The sequence below is a fragment of the Asterias rubens genome, chromosome 13 (genome assembly GCF_902459465.1).
Source record: "Asterias rubens chromosome 13, eAstRub1.3, whole genome shotgun sequence".
Lineage (NCBI taxonomy): Eukaryota > Metazoa > Echinodermata > Asteroidea > Forcipulatida > Asteriidae > Asterias > Asterias rubens.
Genome location: NC_047074.1, coordinates 9,167,386 through 9,190,880, shown reverse-complemented (window position 1 = coordinate 9,190,880; position 23,495 = coordinate 9,167,386). Strand labels below are relative to the sequence as shown.

At 39.2% G+C, this 23,495-nt stretch overlaps 2 protein-coding genes across 10 annotated transcripts in view; one reads left to right on the top strand and one right to left on the bottom strand.

The window, feature by feature from the left end:
* Window positions 1-1,441: 1,441 nt before the first annotated feature.
* LOC117298337 (activating signal cointegrator 1 complex subunit 1-like) lies at window positions 1,442-10,993 on the bottom strand. Of its 4 annotated transcripts, none has more exons than XM_033781535.1 (9): window positions 10,851-10,993; window positions 10,072-10,211; window positions 7,953-8,147; window positions 7,277-7,455; window positions 6,435-6,524; window positions 5,574-5,620; window positions 5,053-5,172; window positions 4,307-4,520; window positions 1,442-3,602 (listed from the first exon to the last, which is right to left on the bottom strand). In XM_033781535.1, the coding sequence occupies exons 2-9, from the start codon at window positions 10,196-10,198 to the stop codon at window positions 3,486-3,488; spliced, it is 1,089 nt and encodes a 362-aa protein (XP_033637426.1). In that variant the 5' UTR covers window positions 10,199-10,211; window positions 10,851-10,993; the 3' UTR covers window positions 1,442-3,485. The 4 variants fall into 4 exon arrangements, with proteins under 4 accessions (XP_033637426.1, XP_033637425.1, XP_033637428.1 ...); XM_033781534.1 differs by having other exon boundaries at window positions 10,898-10,993; XM_033781537.1 differs by having other exon boundaries at window positions 4,307-4,499; window positions 10,898-10,993.
* The window catches only part of LOC117298336 (FERM, ARHGEF and pleckstrin domain-containing protein 1-like), a 79,694-nt gene continuing 65,618 nt past the window's right edge, over window positions 9,420-23,495 (top strand). For 4 of the 6 annotated variants that reach the window (XM_033781532.1, XM_033781533.1, XM_033781531.1 and 1 more), the window contains exons 1-2: window positions 11,471-11,581; window positions 20,058-20,477. In XM_033781532.1, coding sequence (XP_033637423.1) covers window positions 20,151-20,477 — 327 coding nt within the window. In that variant the 5' untranslated portion in view covers window positions 11,471-11,581; window positions 20,058-20,150. Of the gene's footprint in view, window positions 9,572-11,470; window positions 11,582-16,320; window positions 16,531-20,057; window positions 20,478-23,495 lie in introns of those variants that run through there. The other 2 variants (XM_033781529.1, XM_033781530.1) reach the window with 2 other exon arrangements.

The window sequence follows — 23,495 nt, the reverse complement described above, 5'->3', positions numbered from 1 at the left end:
GCCTTCCAATTTGTGAGAGGCAAGTCCTTCGGAGCTTACAAAATTCACTCTAAGATGTTGGCTTCTTATTCGTCAGTGAGCAGTGCTAACCCAAGACTTTTTGGTCTCATGTGAAAGTTGAATCCATAAGCTATCCATACATCTATAAACCTTTCCCCCCCCCCCCCCCCCCCCCCGAGTCGTATATTTTTTATTTGGCAGCCATTTCAAAAGTGTGTAGTTTTTTTTGAGACACACAGTATTGCACCATTTCTATGACGGGGGTGAGAGTCGTTGCTGACAAAACAGTCTGAAACAGAGAGCTCTAGATCGTTGGAAGTACCTTTAAAGGCACTGGACACGTCAAAGACTAGTATTTTCCTTTGGTGTATCCCAACATTTGCATAGAGTAGCAAACATGTGAAAATGTGGGCTCAATTGGTCATCAAAGTCGCAAGAGAATAATGAAAGAGAAACACCCTTGTTGCACAACTTTGTATGCATTCAGATGCAATACACTGTAGTAAAAGGCTTCAGCCGAAGTATTTTATTTGTTGAGTGAGAAATTACTTCTTTCTCAAAAATTACATTAATTCAGAGGGAGCCGTTCCTCACAATGTTTTTATACTATCAACAGCTCTCCATTGCTTGTTACCAAGTAAGATTTTATGCTAAAATTATCTTTAGTAATTACCAATAGTGTCCAGTGCCTTTGATGGCATTTCCACCTTTAAAGGCAGTGGACACTATTGGTAATTTCTCAAAATAATTATCATCATAAAACCTTTCTTGATTACAAGTAATGGGGAGAGGTTGATGGTATAAAACATTGTGTGAAACAGCTCCCTCTGCAGTGACGTAGTTTTTGAGAAAGAAGTAATTTTCCACGAATTTGATTTCGAGACCTCAAGTTTGAGGTCTCGAAATCAAGCATCAGCAAGCACACGACTTTGTGTGACAAGGGCGCTTTTTTCTTTACATTATTATCTCGCAAATTCGACGCCCGATTGAGCTCAAATTTTCACAGGTTTGTTATTTTATGCATATGTTGAGATGCACGAACTGTGAAGACTAGTCTTTGACAGTTACCAATAGTGTCCACTGTCTTTAAGTAACCGGTGGAATTATAGGTTTTGAGGAACAGTATCCTCACTACTGGAGCAGTAGATCAAAGAGCACGTCTTATTGTATTTTGAGAAAATTATAAACATTTTTGTTTAGCAGGCAGACTTTAAAACATTTGCGTTTAGATGAGAGTCTGGTTTATATCATCCCCGATATGAAATGGTGCTTCATACATGTTTTTTACTTTTTTATTGCAACATCACAGCCTGGGTTTTGCCAACCGAGGTCAGTAAAACTATGGAGAGCCATAACTGTGAAGCATAAACAGATAGCCACGGTTTTTAAGATTGTTACACGATTATTCAACACTACCAAAAAGAATTACGGACAACCCAAACATTGTATAACTTGATCAAATCAAGTTTTCTTTAATTATAAATGCTTGCCTTTATACTGTAGTTTTTTTTTGTAATGTTTTCAGTAGACACTTTTTTTAGTTGAAACTTTCACATATAACTTTTATTGTATCCGTCTTTGTACTTGCCTACAAAGGATTCTTTGGGACCGAAGATCTAAATCTGGCCAAGCTAGTTCATTTGTTTTTATTTTATTTTACCAAAAATAAGAAAGAAATTCGATGCTGTGTAATTCCGCTATATATTTTGAACAGTGGTAAATATTGGTAAGGATTTTTTTAGGGGGTTGGGCAACTTCGCAGAAGGAACTTGAAAAGAAGCCTGTTGACTATTCGTAATTTTCATTGATACAGTGAAGGTTCTTAATGGCAACCTTGGTATCAAATCAACCTTGAATAAAAAGGTACATTCTATACTATGCATGACAAGTGTATGTGTAAACTTGTTCAGTTTCAGAACTGTTATTCGTATATGATAATCAGCAATAGACTGTGCAAGTCTCCCCAATATCAAAAACGAGAAAAAAAAATTCTTAATTTTATAATGTTACAAGATAATAACTTGGGACGAGAATGGTGTCTTTTTAGAAACCCAGTCACCCCTGACCTTCTGTGACCATTTAATAGGTTTAATGATAACATTGAATGAAACATTGTAGGTCAAGTGTTATTCTCATGTTTCTTTAATGATTTATTGAAAACTTTTTTACTTTGATATATTTCATGGCTGAAGGTTCATTTTCACAACAATGCAATGTAATTTCTATAGCCATAAACTCTGTTTAACTGAAGATATAGGAGAAACAGAATGGTCCAGTGGTTGCAATTACAAGGTTCTGTGGGTTGGAATCCCCAATGCTCACCACTAATTTCACAATGACTAGAATAAGTATTGTAGTCTAGTTACTGAATCACAATTTCTTGATTTGTGCAATTCATAATCATTGACGTTAAACCGATCTTTGTAGGAGAGATTGGCTGTTGCCAGCTTGGTGTTTATATCCCTGTGTGGGAGTTTGACGAGTTCCCTTGATGGGAAGATCATCTCAACAAACGAGCAAACAAACAAGCAAACAAACAGACCAATTTGGTCCTGGAAGTTTGAATACTCTGGAGACTTGCACAGTCCCGATTCCTTGTGTCCCTCATTCAAAAATCATTGTGAAATCATACTTAAAACGTACTCAGAGTATATCATGAAATAAATTAATATAACTTGCAGCTTGCTGTAGATTAGTGCAATAGATCTGCTGTGTAGTGTATTATGTCCATCTGTTTTGTTGTTTCCAAACCCTCAATCACGACATCAGGCTGTTTTGAAAAGTTTGTTTGTAAACACACATTTTTAAAAGACCAATTAAGAACTCACTCGGCGGCAGTGAAGTTAATGACTAGAAGTCCCCTCACTCCACTAAGAGAAAGTAGTTGTCCCGACTGATTTCCTACCTTCAGCCGAGGTAGTAGAAAAGCAGGACAGTTCTTTTCAGAATTGAGATGTCTCAAAAATTCCCCAAAATCTACTCCGCATACAGTAGTAGAATATAAAATAGCAATACAAGTTCTCAAAAGAACATTGTCTATCCAGCAAGTAGATGTACAAGTGGTGTAGAAAACGTAAACCAAGTATACATTGATACCTCACCATGCAATGCCTCAAAGCCCATAAAGGTAATTTATTCCAACAAAAAATCACCTGAGACCTAGCCACTTGGCAATAAAAAATGTCAAAAGGAACTCATTACATAGCATTCTTGTTTTCTCATATTATTGTCCATCATCAGATAGTTCGACACCAAGGTAGCGTTTATGGAATTCCTTCAGCAATGATCGAGTTCGAGCAAGAGACTATTGTCGACCATTGGGCGACTTTGCCTGGTACCCATGATGTATTGCATGCAGGTACACCATGGAACATTGACTTGTGGTTGACAAATGGTCGCTGCCCAAACATGCCCAGTGATGCAGTAGCCACGTTATCCATTACTAAAAGACCTATGTCCAATTGTCCATTAAAATGTTTGCATCATCATGGCAGTGTTACAGATCCAACAGGTAGATAATAACCATCTACCCCATATGAGCCTCGCTGCGATATATGGATTGTATTGACTAGGCAGTCCCCAAACGAGTAGTCCCCAAACTCCTACAAGACAATACAAAATAAAAACAAGTAAAGCAAGGGTTAGATTACACAATGTACAGGAGTGGTAAATTTGTGTACAACAAAATTGATAGCTTCAATCTTAAATTTCACTCAGGCCACGTTTATGTCATTTGCAAGTCATAAAGCCCTGGTCATGATAGTCAAGTCCAGTTCTCACTATATTGCCGATGTGACTTGAGTCAAGTCCAAGTCACCAAACTCATGACATCAGTCCAGAACTTTGACTTGAATTGCAAATAATCCTCAAGTCAACCACGCCCGTAACTTTTGTGTAATTTCTTGCTCTTCATCGTCTTTCAAGAATCACATTTCCCACACAGTTTGTTCTGCCTCATTTCGTATCAGCGACATAGGACAAATCTGAAAATACTTTGACCGCACTTCTACACTCATTTGTTTAATCTCGTCTTGACATGATAAATATTCACTTTTACTTGGTCCACTTATCTGGAATCAGCCACCCATTCACATTTAAACCACAAGTAATCAAAAAGTCTCTCAAAACGGGACTCGCATGAAAATCATTTTCTCTTGACTGAATTTTATTATGGTTTCCTTTTTGTTTAAATTCTCTTCCGTTGTTGTTACAGCGCCTTGAGCACCTTTGGTGGATTCATGCACTTGGTAAGACTCAGTTATTGTTATTATTATTTAGTTTCGAAACAAACTGTACAGCAACCTACCTGAAGTATTCTGCTTGCATCAATGGACTCCCTAACCCTGTCTCCTTCTCCATCTCGTTTTCCCTTGCCCCTTCTTGACCCATCCTCAGCGTCCGGCTCTTTCCTGAAGATCGTGTTGATGAGAGTGATGTGAACTTTGACCCGCTCATACTCCTTCTGCATCAGCCCTGCCCTGGTGAAGCTCTCTGCAACACTGTCACAGATGAGCTGCAGTCTGTTAAACCAATGTTTGATGCTTTACAAATCTTGGACTAGGAATAACTTAGAAGTCTTGTCAAAATAATTCCAGAACAGGTAGTCAGATAACAATGGGGGACGCAACTAGTTGTGACAAGGATTGTCAGCGCAGACCGCTCAATGAGAGCCAACACCGATTGGAATCCAGGGGACCCATCAAGTTATGACTGTTATGGAATGGCATTTATAGGCCACCATAGCTTTTCTGTATGATGGCTATAAATAAACCACTTTTACTGAATCCCGTTTCTAACACCATATTCTAAAGACGGCAGGACTCCAGTAGCATTCACTGAAAGTGGTTTATTCATAGCCCTTGACCTCATCATACAGAAAGGCTACAGTGGCCTATTAATGCCACTACACTGAAATTGTTCCTAATATGAAGGCGAGATGTTGTCTTTAGAACAATTACAAGGACTGTCAGATTGGCAGCGCAGATCGCTTAATGAGAGCCAACATTGATCGAGGGACCCAACAAGTTAATATACCAAGGATTCTAATCTTACTTGTTTGATCCATCTTTAAGTTCTGCCTTGGCGTACAGCACATCAACTTTGCCGGGATCATCATTCATGTATTCCAAGCCTCTCAGATTGACCAATAGAAACGAGTCTTGAAGGATTGGACTGTGGTGATTGGAGGAAAAAATTGAGCACAACTTAAGTTTCTGAATAAAAACTATATGGCCGCTCACGAAACAAAAAGTTGCATCCCCTTAAGGTGACCCCCTGGCTGCTGCTTCAAAGTTGTATCGTAATTTGGGTGTGGTCCCTGGCTACACAGCAGTTAACGGTTGTATGGCTTCTGACTGGCACCCCAAACAAAGATATTGAAGAAAAAGGGAGATCACCCAAAATAGGGCTAGATAGCTCAGTTGGTAGAGCACTGGCACATTTATCGGAGGTCCTTGGTTCAAATCTTGCTCTAGTAAAATTGTCTTTGTTCAATCCCAAATCATAATATTTGTGTTATCCCATTTACATTGCATATCAACACTTCACATTTAGTTTTCGTAAAAGGTCCTCACTTGATTACATCTTGTTTACACTGTTCAAGAAGTTCTTGCGCCTGAGCCTGCAATGAAGGAAAAGATGAAGTTATATGGATGACGAGTTGGACAAGACGACACGCATGGCTGTCTGTACCAAGGTCTGCGATCGCGACCAAAATGCCACGTACACAATAAACGTGCCCTCTGCCTCCCGCTCAATGTTGTTAGGAGTGCAGACAGCGCAATGAAAACCAACATTGAATGGAGGCCAGGGGCCCACCAAGATATTTGGCCAGGATAGAAGAACTCTTCTATTGATAAACTCTTCCAGTCTCTGGACAAGTATGACCCTTGACCCCAGAGCGCTTGACACTTGTTCTGCGTTCACATAATTTGAAAAACCTCACTTACTTTCAGTAGTTCCGCAAAATATATTCTATCATGTAGCACCATGATCTACAATCCTGGGCAGATTTCATAGAGTGGCTGAAGCACGACTCAAGCAGCCAATCATAACAAAATTATGATTACCAGAATGAGGATACCAGCCAGACTACTATGCCGAATGTACAAACTGTGACTGGTATCCTGCTCATTTAGCTCGATTGGAATTGGACCTAGGCAGAACTCGTTAGGCACCCAGACCCCCGATCAACTCTCATTGCGCTGTTTGCATTCTAGCTGGATTGGTTTGATTTATTCGACCAAGATTTCAACTAATATTCAACAATACAAGCCGGAATTGTAGATGGAACGGGTCTGTATTAAACCTTTTATTTTTATTTACAAAATCAAAACTTTCTCCACTTTCTGCACTAGCCTCCTCTGAGGGAGATTACTGCTTTGAAAATAGATTTATTATTAATTTCAATCTACCATCAGTCCCTTCCGACTCACCACTTCTTTTCTTGACATGAGGACGAGTGTTCCAAGAGTGAGATGTAACTTTGCCGGCTTCTGGAATAAACTTACATCCAGTCCTTCATCCTGAAAACAAAGCCCCCGAAAAACCATCAGTGAGTTTAAAAAACATACTAAGCTGAAACAACAACATATCGAGAAAATTAATGTGCATAAAACAGTTTTGTATTTGAACACATTAATGGTTTACCACAACAGAAATGTAAACTAAGATTTGTTTCTGTTCCACTCATTTTCAAAACGTTGAAAATGAACTAGTCAGGATCGGAGGCCGGTGGTTGATTGATATCTTGCTCTAGTAAATTTGTCTTTGTTCAACCCCCAAATCATTTAAATTTTACTTAGTCAGTATCCCTTGTCTACTTTTGTTGTGCAATGCTTGTAAAGAAACCCAGTTGTTTTTACACTTATATTGTAGCTAGTTGAGAGAAGGGGTTGGCCCCTGTGTTCTGGTGGCTACACGTCAGTTTATGGTTGTATGGCTTCTGACTGGTACCCGAACAAAGATATTGACAAAACAGGGACACCGCCAACATAGGGCTTAGATGGCTCAGCTGGTAGAGCGCCGGCACGATAATCCGGAGGTCGTTGGTTGGAATCCCACTCTAGTCAATTCTTTGTTCAACCCCCCCTCCCTAAAAAAACAACAAAATTAGCACATTGACATGCTGCTAGGGGTGTGATAACGCCCTTTATAACGACCAACTAGTATTATTATTATAATCTAGTCAATGTTTGGTAAATTTTCTAATCCTGAATCTTACTCTGAAACTTGTTTTTAATTTGGACAAAGTCAAGTTCTAGAATTTGACCCATACCCCTCTCCTGTCTCTCAACACATCCTCCGTGAACTCGCGCAACTTGTTTTGTGTGGGGGCGCTGTTGAACGGCATAGACAGGAAGTGAGTGAATGGCTCCCTCTGTCTGGCAGATGAAACAATCACGTCAATTCTTGTTTTGGCCGAGATGATCCCTGACTTCTGCTCTCCACGAATAACTATGAACAAAATAAAAAACACAATAACAAAACCTTGAACAAACCTTATACATTGACCTGATAATTTTAGAGCTATAAAAGCGGCAAACGCACATCGATGTATGGGTGGCACACGGGATGGGCCAATGAGGAACCTTCTTTAGACCTCTAAACGAACGCGCCCTCTTCAAATGAACATCATTTAGGTCTATTTTCAGATTGGAGCATCTTGTTTTCAATTGTCAAAATATTTGTCAGGCTTTGTCTGAATTGGCGGCTACAGCTTTGGCTTGGCTAAAATCTGCGCCATCTGTGCTGATAGTACATCCTTAGTAAAAGTCAATGCTGTAGCCTTATTGCCAACTCAGCTATGCTCTTACCAGATGGAGCATAAACCACTTTTTGCCAATAAATCAACACTATGTTGAAAACCATCCATGACTCTCCTTATTTAAGCATCTACTATCAAACTAGCCCAAGATTGAAAATTATCTTCGTTTTAAAAGCGAACACCCTACCTATCAAATCCTCATCACTATGCGCCTTAGGGAAGACAATCTGCGTCTTAGTCTCTCGCTCAATCTTCTTCTTTGTCTCTTTGTTCTTCCCGATGATGTGACCGAAGAAACCGCTGGGGATCTCAAGGTTCAGGGTGTAACCTTTGTCCGTCTCTTTTATGTCTAGAAGTTCACAACTTTCCTCATTGTACTCATCTGGAATTGAGATTAATAATAGTTTGGGATTGACTAAAGAACAATTGACTAGAACCTATGACCTCTGGATAAACATGCCAGTACTCAACCAAATGAGCAATCTAGGGTGTAACCTTAGTCCATCTCTTTTACGTCTAACAGTTCACAGATTTCCTCCTGTCTACTCATCTGCAATCGAGATTAAAAATAGTTTAGGTTGAAGAAAGCCAATTGACTAGAGCAGGGAACCTGTGATCTGGATTAACATCGCGTTCTAACAACTGGGCTATCTAGGAGGTAACCGTTGTCCGCTCTTTTATGTCTGAAAGTTCACAACTTTCCTCGTTGTACTCATCTGCAATCAAGATTCCAAGTTTGTTGGGTTAACAAAGACAAATTGACTAGAGTGGGATTTGAACCTGTGACCTCATGATGATGGCACTCTACCAACTGAGCTATAGACCTTTCTATTGTTGATAAACAAACCGCCTTGGTTGGCATGGTCGGCCGAATGTTAGTAAAACACTAAATCGTAAAAACAGATCGTTTTAACAAAAATTCAACATTTTCTGCAAACTTTCAATTAAATAAAATACCTCTCATAATTAATTGTTTGTTTTAAACAAAATCAACAAATTTTGTTACATTGTTACCAAAAATAGCGATCTTTTTCTTGATTTGCACTTATGGCTTTCCATAGTTTTCCAATGGGTTGGCAAAAACTCGGGCTGTGACGTTGCAAAGAAAGCTCGATAGCTATCTAGGATTTAACCTTTGTCTGTCCTCGTTGTACTCATCTGTAATTGAGGTTAAAAATAGTTTGGGTTGAACAAAGACAAATTGACTAGAGCGGGAGTTGAACCTCTGACCTCCGGATTAACATGCTGGCACTCTACAAATTGAGCTATCTAGGATGTAACCATTGCCAGTCTCTTTTATGTCTGAAAACTCACAACTTTCCTCTGGGTACTAATCTGCAATTGAGTTTCAAAATAACTTGGGATTGAACAAAGACAAATTGACTAGAGCGGGGCTTGAACCTGTGACCTAAACATGCTGGCGCTCTACCAACTAAACTATGTAATGTTGGCAGTCTTCCTATTTTGTCAATAGCTTTGTTCGAGAGTGCCAGGCAAAAACCATTTCATTATGATTTGTTCTGGTTGTAGCCAATGCAGAGAAAACAAGGAAGTATAAGTTTCAATTTTATGATGGTGGAAGTAAAACTCCGTATAAATATTTATACTTAGGAAAAACCTGAGCAGTCAAGCAGGGACTGAATTGAAACGCAAATCTATGATCTGAGAGGCATTGTTTTACTGCAGTAAACGCTTCTCAGATTGTGTATTCCCTTTAGGGATTATTCTTTTTGCGTGGAAAAAACTTGCTCCAGATTTACGGGGATCTGAAAAACAGGACTACCTTTTGAAATGAAACATTCACAGGTAATTATAAGTGTATGCTATGAACAGTTTTATCATATAGAATTAAAACAATTATAAATCGGTTTAAAAAAAAAAAGTTGGCTTACAACGCTTTTGGTACTTTTTGTAACACAAACACAATGTCCACAGAATATTAAAATTACACAGTTTGAAGACAATGATGGTAGAAGGCTTCCCTTTCAATATAACTTGCTGAAGTGCTGTTGTTTTTGAGAAGTGCGTAAAACAAGTCACTAAACAAAATTTTCCGCTCAGTCGACAACGAATATTTGAGCGTGAAAAACGTATTGTATGCTAAATAAAACTCAGATGAAAACTATTCGTTTGTGACATTATTTTACTTATTTCTCAGAAAAAATGACAGCACCTCATCCTGTACCTTTTATTAAGGAAATTGCTTTCTACTAATCCTATCACATGAGTTTAAAGTTAATCTGTGGACATTGTGTTTTGTGTAAAGAGTACCCAAATCGTTTGAAGGACCACATCACACAACATACCATCATACATTTCGTCGTACCCCTCCATTTCATCTTCATGCTCCACCCACTCAGAGGGCCTCTGCACCGGATTCAAACGATAGCAACGGCCATCAATGTTTAGAATTGGTGGCTTCAGAACGTCCATGTTTTTTTCTTTCCTAGGTAGTGGAAGACAAATAAAGAGCGAGTCAACAGAAAGGAAACATCAATTTGAAAAAAATGAAATGACACCAAAGTGTGACCCAGGACAGGGGTTTTAGCTGGATTTGGAGAAGGATGTCCATCATTTTGATCAGATTGACTGGAAATTAAAAAACTGTGCAAATTGTTCACAAACAAAATAAGGTGTCAAAATTTCAAAACAGGCCGACCATGTGAAAGTTCCCACATTCATTTAGGCCTACGTTATACACTACTACACAGCACTATAAAACCCAGAGCACTGATTGGTTAAAAGTTTGACCTACTTCAATTCAAGTGCATGTTAACAGATGTTTATTTTTATTCCAATCATCTTCTTCGTTAACAAACCCCTTTTCTCTTGAATAGAATTATAGAAGCACCCCCTAAAAAAAATACTCTAAAAAAGAATTTCCGAGATTCCCAGAACACAATGAATAGACAACAAATGGAAGGGGAGGTGTGTCACACATTATCATCAAATCAACATGATCAAGCACGATTTGTATGTAAACAAACAAAATGTCTCGCAAAAGTTGGGATTTGGATGGGAAAACTTAAGCCCTCAACCCTTATCCCTACGGTTGTGACAAAATATTCCCTCCCCCACTGATCACCTGATGATGACACACGACGCCTAAAAATACAGCTGAGCAAATCTTACAAATATAAGTTTTATCAATCAACAGTCAAGATGCTCTCAAGGCTGAGGCTCGACAGGAGGATTCTCCCGATCAGCTGATCGGTTTTCTCCTCACAAGCAAATCATTGCGGTATTTGGAAATATGGGACCCTGCTTGCAAAGTGCACTTTACAAGTAAAAGTGGGGGAACATGTCAGTCGCCATACTAAACAAATCGTGCAACTGCATTTAGCAAACTTTATGATTGCGGAATTGGTTATTTTACTTTCAAATATAAAAGATAAACAAATATATTATTCTAATTAAGTCTACTTAACATTTTGATATAAGTTTTTCATATTTTAAGCTACATTAATGGATTAAATTTAGATAATTAGTGAAGCTTAAATCTCTTTATAGATTGTTTAACGGGGAGTAAGTACACTGATTCTACTCGCCAATACTAATTGGTACGCCTGACACATAAAGCCCTTTGGGCTTAATAGCGCCCAACATGGCTACTTTTTAACTCAAAATAGATTGTGCTACAAACGATTTTGGGCTTTAATTGGGCGTAACAACACTGCACTGTAATTTATTTTACGTGGGAATCACGATTGTGTGGCTTGGCACTTGAACCTTCTACAATGGATTGGAGGTGAATTTCCACCCGTTTTGGCATTATTTTCTATTTGGAAATTAGTGTTTCACCACGGTCTGTAACCAGTAAGTATTGATTGTTCAAATGCTTTGTATTTGGGTGAGATTAGGACAACGGTTTTGGAAAAAGAAGTTGCGATTTGATGGAAGGTCTTTCTCCAACTTACTCGCCCCTGTTTTATAAACTGTGCTGTGCTGTGCACACTCGGGATCGGGGTGCACTCTGTTATGTACACTTTTATTGAGCGGACAAGATTATAATTCTCTTTTTGGTAGGCCTACATGTTTTGCGGTAATTGTAAAGCGAAAGACGTGTGTTTCCGACAAGTGAAAAAAGGGGTTGGGTGTATTCATTTCAATTTTGTAGTAGGAGTGTAGACAATTTACAGCAATGAGCCATTTGTTTGTGAACAGAGGAGCCAGTATTTGTTTGCCTTTTACTTTTAGGGTTTAGAAGTAAAACAGTTGTTTTTTCCCCCAGTGTTTACACTGAAATTAGTCAGACCAGACTGATCTGTGCACAAACTGACTCACACAGTCACACAGCACAGCAGTCACACAATCGATTGCGATAACGTAACCCTCCTGCCGACGGCGTAGCCGAACGGAGGGTTATGAGTCACTCCCATTCGATGCAGGGCGAAATATTTTAGTCAACTAATTTGCTCATTTTTTACCACTTTAAAAAATAATGACACAAATTCTATGAACACGAACTTAATCCTCAATGTCTAATGAATAACATTCAAAAACACATTGAGAAAATATTTTGAAAAAAAGGACAAAAACTTAACAGATTCCAGGAGCGAAACAGTCACAAAGTTCCCAGGTTCTATTTTTGAACCTGTCGCTGGTTACCATGCGCTGACCCCAAGCGCTGAACCCAACCGCAGGTACCAGCCAATTGAATTGACTACCTGCCGACCGAGCCTCAGCCGAGTTTGACTTTAAACCATTCTGTAAAAGGGGTGTTACAAAGGGTGCTGCAGTGCGGCAGTGCTTTAAGTGAGTGAACAGCGGGCATAGGCTAGTAAACGGACAGCGCACACGCACTGTCGCGCTGCCTTACATGTATAACACCCCTTTTACAGAATGGTTTAGTCCAACAGCAATGAACATCGGGAAGTCACAAAATGGTGAAGTGACAGGTTCAAAATAGAACCTGGGAAATTTGTGACTGTTTCGCTCCGGGATCTGGTAAGTTTTTGTACTTTATTTCAAAATACTTTCTCAGTGGTGTTTTGAATGTTATTCATTAGATATTGAGGATTAAGGTGGTGTTCATAGAATTTATGTCATGATTTTCGAAAGGGGTAAAAATTGAGCAAATCTGTTGACTAGCTGTCGAAATTGTACGTGTTTGACCATTTCGCCCTGCATCGAATGGGAGTGACTCGTAAGCCTCCGGCTCCGCCGTCGGCAGATGGGTTACATTATCGCAACTAACAATCGAGTCGCAGTCACACTACAGTCTGCACTGTGTCCGTGTGATTGTGAAGATGAGTGTGAGTTTATTTAAACGTGACATGACCTGGGTGGTGCGATGTCGCTGTCCGACCTCAGTCGTAACCAATAAATAAGGGTTTCGGTTGAACTTGCCATTGGTTGCTTAAAATTAAATTAAAAATGTCCATTGACCGAACGAAACAGTGGTTTCAATTCAATTACAAAATAGCACCACATTTGTGCATGGGACAATTCCGACAATTCTAATCTGAGTTCTGATTGAAAATTTGTATTTACTTAATTAAAAGTCTGGCTTTCTGAAATTGTGATAATTCTATCTCTCAAGGACGAATAGGCAGTCAGGCAAGCAATTAAATATTTACAATAAAGAGTAGAGTCTGTATACTCACCTGACCCAGTAAGCTGAGCAACTCAACACAACAACTGTGTCTGGTGCGTTTTTGTACTCCTTTGTGAAATTTTGACTTGTGAAATTTTCTGACTTTCTTGGGTTTTATGATAGTTACAGTTAGGCCATGTGGCAATTAAAACCAATGCAACTTTTGCAGCTACCCCACTCTAAATGTAAAGTTAGTTTTTGCTAAACTTATAAAAACAATTTTTAGCTGGAAATAAATTAGTTTTGTTTTACAATTTTTTAATTATTGGTTGTTGTGTTACCCTGCATTCCTTTCTCCACATGGTTACTAATATTTATCCTGCAGAGTTGGTGACTTGAGTCATGCGAATGTTTGACTTGGATCACATGTTGTAATTTGACTTCTAAGTTTTGCTTTTGACTTTGTGACTCGACTTGGACAATATTGCAAAAGTAATTGGCATCTTGTCTTGGACTGCAAAATAATGACTTTCTGCCAACTCTGTTTAATCCTGCTAATGTGATTTGTATAGAGAGAAAGTGTTGTGGAATAATTCTACACTACATTGTGTTTGGATTTAAAGTACAATGTAGCTGTGAATCATCGAGTGATCAGATGAAGGAGTGTCATCTTTCTGCAGAAATATAGTTTAATGACCATTTTAAAAATAGGTCACAGACTGGAAATTCTGAACGCACATTTAATACCAAAAACTAGACTGGAAAACCAGTCTTATCACGAAACAAAGTGAGGGAACCCTGACACAGAGTTCAATGGAGTAATGTGCCGAGTACAAAACATTTGATTGTCTAGGTGTTCAATCGATAAAATGAAATATAAAGTAAGTCTAAAAGTTAAATGCGTCTATTCTGTGCTTTTAAAACAAAATAGGGGGTGTGTAAATTATATAACTGGGACAAACCTAAGCAGGAAACCACGTTGACCATCACACATGCGTTAGACTGTACAAATGTGGCTTGTAGGCCCTATTTGTTCGTCAAGTTTGAGCAAGATTTTGCAGCCTTTACACTAGCGAAGAAACTGTACCCAGAAGCTAAACAAAAATTTATAAAAACACTATGCGCGGGACATGCAGCACAGTCTATCGGCCTAATGGTTGCACCCACCTTTTTCTACAACCGGGGTGGAAATTAAAAAAGGATCACATTCAGTTTAGACCATGGTGGGTATAGAACTTCTCTTGAAGGGGCACGGCAAATTTTTTTCTGATGAGAGGCCGGTCCTTTTACGAGGAAAATGTGAATTTGTATTGGAACTTTGCAAAGGGCACTTCAGCAAAAGCACAGGGCACCACGGCAGTTGCTGTTGGTGCAAGGGGTTATTTCAATACCTAGTCTGGCATGGCCTATGTGGCCCCTGGTCTTTCCTCTGGTGCCCCTTTAACAATCCCATTGACTCTAAGACTTTCCTACTTCCTGGAAGTACATGTAGCTAAGCAGATGAGTTTGCCCTCTCAAACTCAAAGATGAAATTCCAGCATTGTCCTTGCACACACACCATTAGTTTCAAGAGGGGATCGAGATCTTAAGTTATTATAGCTTTGATCACTCATCAACCGTGAGCAAGCCAACAATCCAGTTTTTATTTTGGTGATGTAATTTATGATAAATTTGCCAGAGGCAAATTTCATTTAACACGATCTGTGAAAGAATTGTAGGATGACCAGTAAATTCATAATTGCAATTAATCATATTGCGTGACCGTTGTCAGTTTCACCTTAATTTTAAAGTACATAGGCTAACGTTCATATTTCATTAGTCACTGATTCAGAACCAGTGCACGTGCATTCTACGTTACGATTGATGGAGCTTTCTATCTACTTCAATGCCTGGATTGCTTCTCCATTTCTATTATTAGTGTGTTGTCAGATGTCAAACAATGTCAGCAGGGCTAGAAATTTATGCTGCCTGCCAGGTCAGCAGGCATGATGCCAGTAATTTTAGTGTTTGGCCTGTATTAAAAAGTAAACACATAATGAGACTAGTCCGACAGCAATATTATTATTTTTGTTTAAGTTGAATAACAATTCTCGTTAGGGGGCTGTGTAATATTTTGAACTCAAAAACAAATTCTGAGGAAATTTTTGTTGCAAAAATATATGGTGGTGGTATCAAATTGTAACAAAAGGGATGTTTCAGATCTGTCTAGAACAAGGAGAATCCCACATCCTCTTGAAAGCTATGTTCTCAAGAATTTTCACATTCCAATCTGGTGCCTGGTTTTGATTGGGTACATACGTGTATGATGATGTTCGATTTTTTCTTATTGAGGAAATGTTATACTAGAAAATGACTTGAGGAAGTTGGAGTTAATATAACATGTTATTTTTTCTTATTGAGGAAATGTTATACTAGAAAATGACTTGAGGAAGTTGGAGTTAATATAACATGTTAAAAACAGGCCTGTTTTTTGTTTTATGAAAGAGCAAGGGCACCAGGGCAAGGGCACCAGGGCATTTTATCCTTGGTAAAAAGGCACTCTACATTGTACATTGTGCATAAGGAAATTGAAAAATGTTCTACTTGGCAGAGCATTTCAATGGCACCAAGGCAATGACAAGGGGGCATGGCTGCAATCGCCTTCGTTGCCCCCATGACCGGTGTCAGGCCTAGTACAATGTACATGATCGTTGCTGTATGCGGTATTACATGTTATGTATATAGCACAAAATAATAATAATACTGTTATGAAAATTTAATTATAAACCTTGGCAAAAAGCAAGGAGCTCATGCGGCAATTGCCAAGATACTTTCAATTTGTGGCCTGGGGTGTTGTTTTGTTTTTCTTCTAAGTATATGAGGAATTGCAAAGCATGCGTTGAGGACTCCAAGATTGCAGTATAGGCCTACTCGTACACGTTAGGCTGTGTGTAGCATGTTGCACTGTGCCTGCGTGCCGCATGACAGTAGGTATATTATGACTCATAATGTGGTAACGCCATTCTGAGGAAGCAGCTACTCTTTCTTTTTCACTTCTTGACTTAAAACACCACAGGATAGCATTATCATGTACACATGTACAGCCAGGGTTTGCTATTAATGAGCCGTGTTTTGTAGCGTTTCGTTAGGGGTGTACTTAACTGTCACGCAGAGTTACAGTGCATGAATGATGAACTGGGATCTCAATGTAGGCAAAATGGTGCTTGCCTTTTGGACTGTATTGTTAAAGGTAGGGCCATACTTTGTGATTGATAAATTGCCCGAAAGGAAATTGTGTAATTTTTATCTGAATGCCTACATATAAAAAAATGTACATATGCACGTGGTTTAAAGACATTGGACACTATTGGTAATTGTCTAAGACCAGTCTTCTCACTTGGTGTGTCTCAACATGCATTAAATAACAAACCTGTAAAAATTACAGCTCAATCGGTCGTTGAAGTTGCGAGATAATAATGAAAGAAAAAACACCCTTGTCACACGAAGTTATGTGCTGTCAGATGCTTGATTTCGAGACCTCAAATTCTAAGTCTGAGGTATCAAAATCAAATTCGTGGAAAATTACTTCTTTCTCGAAAACTTTGTTACTTCAGATGGAGCTGTTTCTCACAATGTTTTATACTATCAACAGCTCCCCATTACTCCCCATTACCAAGTAAGGTTTTCCGTTTTCATGTTAATAATTATTTTGAGTAATTACCATTAGTGTCCACTGCCTTTAAAGATTATATTTTGCCTAAAGTGCCCCCGTTGATTTGAAATAAAAAACTATACAATCATTGATTCAGTTGTATAGTGGCAACATTTGTTGAATCTCCAAAGATTGTGGCATGCAATTAAAAGAAAAAATTGCTGGTCCATTCATTCATCTAACTGATTTCTATTAATTATACAATGTACACAATGCACTTTCATGGTCTAGTTGAATGCTTTCCTCGTTAAGGCCAAGGGGATAGAGGGTACAGCAGTTTTAGCAGTGACAAGATTTACAAAATTTCAATCAAAATTCAAATCATAAGCCCACCGTCCATGCATGAACACACCCTTCAATTGTTAATGCCGTCGACGTTGGGCTAACTCATGATGCGTATCTTGAACAAATAGGTTCATGAGGGTCGTTGCTCTATATGTTTGTGAGAGTGCTACCATCTGTGACTCTTCAGATCAGAGTACACAGTAGCAGCACACTTGGTCATTAATTTCACCTGTACTCTGTCTGCAGTTATACATAATTTAAACGGACAAGCCTCTATCTATTACACTACAACAAATGAGGTCATAGACTTGAGTCAATAGCAGTGTGCATTACGCACTGGTCTTTGCCTTGGCCAGGGCACGAATTGGGGTAGACTTGTTGACAAGCCGTTTTGTGTTTGTTGCTGTGATAACGTTCTGACTCTCACTGCGATCCTCAGGACACTGGCAAAATTTTCGCAAAACGGCTGGCCTAGCGAGAAACTGCTCTCATGACTACATTAGCCTGATAATTCTGGACCTAATAACATGGCTCTCTTTTTTTGCTGAATTCTGTGCTTACCTGCAACTTGCAAGGGTAGAATTTATGCGCACGCTAGCAGCTGTGTAAGCGCTGAATGCCTAGTAATACTATGCTTTAAAAGCAGTAAGCCAAAACGTGCTTCCACAAGGGATGATTCTTTCCTTAAGGTACAAGCAGAACCATAAAATTGGCCTTATACATGTAGCATTCTTGTCTAACAGTTGAGCTACAACAAGCGCAAGGGTAACAGCAATTACCCCAATTTTAAAGGGACCTTCTAATGAGGGAAAATGTAAGTTTTCATTGGAACTTGGCAACAAAGTGCACCCATAGAAAAACCACATCAAAAGCCAAGGTGCACCCATCACGCATTAGGACGATTGCCCTTGGTCCCAGTGGGTTAATCCAGTGCCTGTCAGCCCATGATCAGCCACACAATGGAATCAATGCTTCTCACAGACTGCATCATCAGTTTGCGTTATTGGTACAGTACATGATGTTATGTATTGTAAGATTCTTTAGCCCTGGGCTGCATACTGTACACTTGCAATGTTCAATGTGTGCATGTCAAGAGATGGTGCATAGATAATTTAAATACACAGATGGCATGCAGGCCATTGCCTCTGTTACCCCATGGAGGAATTTTATGGTTGCCCCTGGTCTTGGGCTTTGTCTTTTGGTGCCCCTGCCTCTTCAAAAATTTCACATAGACTTTAAGATGTTCAGTTGGAAGCCCAGGCCTGATATTTCATGAAGGCTACAAAGGCGATTGCATTGGCAAGAAGTATGAACCGGGATAAACTGTTTCTGCTGGCTGCACAAAGTAGTCACTAAAATAGTGACACGGGCAAACCCTGATTACTGACGTAATTTACATGATATCGTGCCAATGTTTGTCAAGTGTTTTAGAGTGTTGTGGGTTAGTCAAACTTTTCTTCTTGGGTAGCCTTTTTAATATTTATTAAAATATTTGTTATTCATTAACATAATAGTATGCAATGTCCAATAAATAAATGTTATAGTTGTACTGTAGCATGTGTTTTAACTACAAGCGTATTGCATGATTATATTAGGCCTAATGATTAATACAATAAAGAGAAAAAAAACCATCACATTGTGAAATCTTGTTGAAACTAAATGTAGACACACAAGGAACAAACTATATTATGAATTAAAACAAAAAATATTTGAGACCACCAGGCTCGAAACAGAACACTGTTATTGTGAAGCAATGGCTGACGGGCGAGGTTTCAGTGTTCCACAGAAACCACTGGCGTCCAACGAGAGCCAGTTTAAACAAACCTTTTGCTGTGGATATCAAGAGAACAATGTACAAAGTTCACACAGTAACAATGGCCTGTCGCAGAATAAAGCACTATGAAAACACAGCCACACTCGCTGTGTAGCCATTGATACTGTCCTTGTTTGTGTTTTTAAAGAGTGAACTTGAGTGCTCAGACAGAACGTGAGTAATGGTCTTTTCTGGAAAAATGTGCTTTATGTAAACTTGTGAAGTGCACTACAAACTGTAATGTAAAGGCAGCCAGACTTTGATTTAAAGGACCAGAGAAGTACAAGTTGTGTTTTCTTGTATTTTTAACTCTCAGAAATGTAGGATTTGAAACTTTGCATGGTGGAAATACGATTTGGAAAGGTTTGTGGTAACACCATGTGATGAGAACCGTTGGTTTCAACTCGACGTTATAACTCAACGTTTCAACTCGACGTCTCTAAAATGTGTAATATTTGTTATGTCTTTGTTATTTGACTGCAATGTAGCCTTTGGCTGTGATGGTCTTTGTTTTTAATAAACCATTTCAAATCAAATCAATCTGCTGTGGAATAACAAGAATGTGGGGTGGTTTAAAATATTTTAAAATCAGAATCAAGCCTCAAGCCTCTCTCATATTCAAATTTGTTGATGAAAAATAACCTCTTTTTCTAAAACTGTACATTACTTCAAAGAGAGGCCTGCTGGCCAGTCACTAAAAATGGTTAAAATGGTTAATGGAAAATCCCTGGTGGTGGTGAATCTTTCTACTTAGTACACATAAAAACTTGTTTCTTGGCACAGTGGTGCTATGCTTCATAACTCGTGCAATTGAGTGGTTTCAACTTGTTCGGTCAACTTACTGGAAAACGGTAAAAAGAACTGAAGGACGGGTTAACTATTTTAAGCGTACTGTTAACCTGATATAAAAAGATTTATAAATATGGTGCTTAACTAATGGTATTCTTTCTCACTATTTTGTCTTTAGGAAGGACGCATTGTCCAGTAAGAATGCCACGCGTTGGAAGTTGACCTCAAATGACCCCACTCGGATTCAGACGACCTTTAACCTTTGAACACAATGAACACCTACGTGGCACCAGAAGGCCCACATTGCGGAAGCGGTAACAACTCAATGGCCGCCCTCTCCCAAGTCTCCGGTGGGAACCACACCTATGCCGGAAGCAGCCATGATCAGCTGAATGATCGTGAAGCGTCGTACTCATATGGGTACAACTACACGCCGACTGGCACCCCGACTCACTCCTACAGCACGGCTGATCGGACCTCGGAGCACCACTCTCTGGGGAGGGACAGTACGGCGAGGGGTTCGATGCGTAAAGGAGGGAAACTTGTCTCAATGAAAGTCCAAATGTTGGACGACTCCGTGATTACTTTAGATGTGCCAGTAAGTATACATTACTCATAATCAAGTTTAATTTAGTGTCGGGCCTGCAGTTGTTTCGTTCGTGAAACGGCAAGGGCACCAATGTGTTTTCTCCTTGGTAAAGGGCACCCTTTGAGCAAATTGTACATTTTTACAGGAGCATTTGAAGGGCACCAAGGCAATGAGGGCATCAAGGAAGGAGCCTTTGTTTCCTCCGTGTAGTATCAGGCCTTCATTGTACGGATTAGATCAGAGCTTCTTATTTGCTTTCAACTTGACCCACCTGCCCAACAGAAGAATTTGTTATAAACTTTTTCTATTCTGAATGGCCCCTTAGTCAACTAGCTGTCAATCTTGGCCAGCTAGGTATTTTTCTTCATTGTTGTCAATGTTATAGTACAAATAATTTTGTTTTAGAGTAAAAAAAAATGAAGTTTAGTTTTCAGCAAGTTTTGTTTTGACCACCCACCCACAAAGAAAAAAAACTATTTTGGTACATTGACTATTCTGCCCTTTCACACAAGAGTAACTTAGCAAGGGTCCCTTGCTAAATAGTAGCATGGTTGTTAAGTTTTACAAAATGTACCGCGGGTGGAAAAAAAAGGGACACAATACGTTGTCATACTGTTAAAAGGTCTCTTGTAAAATCTTGTCAAACAAGTGCTACATTTTACAGCCATGCTAAAATTAAGCAAGGGACCCCTGTTAACACTGCCATGTGAATAGCACCTTAGTGGAACCCACACCATGTGTATGAGGTCGTTGGCTTACTCAGAGACTTGAATATGAAGCATGAATCTCATCAGACCCCGATGGCTGAAGGCGCTGCCGATTCCATTTTCTTACTCACTGAAAATGGAATTGAGATGGGCTGCTCTTGTCTCAGTCCGTGTCTGTGCTTTGATGGTGATCGATCGTCACAGGTATTGGGAAATTCAAAACTAAGCCAAGTAGAGGTACATATGTAGCACCAAAGGGCATTGTGCAATGTGTGCGTAGTTCATAAAATGATGCTTGAGGAGTTTAAAGGGCAGGTTGCCTTGGATCGGGCGAGTTGGTCTATAAAAAGCAATTTGTAACCGTTTGTTTTTAAAATGCATTGTGATTAGAAAGATATTTTAAAAGTAGAATACAATGAACCACACAAGTACAGTACTTGTATGCCTTGAAATGGCACAGTTTTCCTTTTACTTTGCGAACTATAACACGGTCGGCCATTTTGCTTTCATGGACCAACTCGCTCGATCCAAAGCAACGTGTCCTTTAAGGGTTCGGATGTGTAGGATACATTACCAGAGGCTCTTGTTGGAATGGACCACCAGATAAGCAACTCGATGCGTAAAGTGCTGTATGGTCTGCCCCCTTTTCAACATTGAAATTACATTTGGCACCGCACTGCAGGCTACAAACGCCTACATAAATAAGAAATTCCATCGACATTTATAAAATATTTGAGAATGTGCAATGAGCAAGGGTCTCTATGGTCCAGTGGTTAGCCTGCACGACTTGCAATTACAACCTTTTTGGGCTCGAAATTCCCAAGCTTATTGCTGATTACACAATGACTAGAATTAAGTATTGTTGTCCAGTGACTGAATCACAATTTCTTGATTACGTGCAATTTTTAATGCTAGAGGATAAATAAGGGAATCAAAGGGTAGCGACGAGTTCTCCAACGAATGTTTAAACCCGGCAGGGTCGATGGCCATGTGACTTATTCCCATTCATAAATGCCCTTTTGTTAAAAAACATAAACAAATACAGTTATAGACACTTTAACAATTGAAAATTTGAAGTTTAAAATATGTTTTTTCCAAAACTTTGTGAAGAATCTGTTCGAGGTGCGTGAGTTGTGTGTACGCGCACGCGCTTAGATAACGCGCTGATAGCTATGATTAGCGCATTCTGCGTGATAATCTTGCGCGCCCGACACGCAGAAGCCAGCTCAGTATGCATAAACAGAGCTCCAGTGTGCACTAACAAAAGGTTTATGCACACCTACGTGACGCGCTCTCCACCAATAGGAGTAGAGAAACTGTCTGGGGTATATGAATGTGTGTTTACATTAAGAGATTGGCTGTTACCAGCATGGTGTTTAATCCCCCTCTTTGAATCTACCAAGTTCCCTGACGGGAAGAGCATCTAAAGAAACTTTATTTTTGTGCGTCCATCCGACAGCCTGAATTTTACACTGGACCCCAGTCTGAGGCCAGTGTTTTTAGTGTCTGGCCAGTATAGAACTCAAGTTCGGACAAGTCCTGTAGGCTTATGTTTTTCAAACTGAGTAATATTACATACTCATTTTTCAATTCTTGAACACAAACAAAAAAGTCAAATATTGACGTTGTTGAGTCTGGACTACCTTTCGATCCTGTTGAGTAGTTTTAAGAAGAAAACTCAATATCTCTGAAGACAAATGAGATTTTGTTAATTTTGTCTGACTTGGCAAAGGTTTGTTCAAACAAAAACAGTAACACTTTGTCAACTGGTCAAGAAGTTTTTACTCATTTTTATTTGGTCTGGTCTTAACAAGACTCTCCCTGATTCATCAGAAAGTTCCCGGAAAATAAATCAATCTGTCTATATTCTGATGGACATCTGGAATGTTACCCTGATTATGGAAACTTTGTACCAATTATATCAAAATAGCTGCCTGGTTGTTATTGTTTAAAAAGTCTCCCTGATTGCACGATGCAAATGTTGGCAGCTCTGCTCTTAATAAATGTACAATAGTGCACCAGACATTGCCTCCGGGCTCTCTTTCTCAATTCTAGTTTGAACATCCACATATATTGCAGACACTTTATTTTAGCACTGCATTCCAAGTGTGCAGTATGTTCATATTCAGTGCAGCTAGCAAGGTTATAATACTTGAGACTTTTAAAGGGAAAGTATACTTTGGTTTTTGGAACCGTTCCATTGTTTTTAATATATTTTTTAGGCCTAAACACTTTATGTACACAATCAAACTGACCTCTGAATATTTCATTGCAAAAGGTGGCTGCATTTCTTACTGCTAAGTTTTTATGGTCATTACTT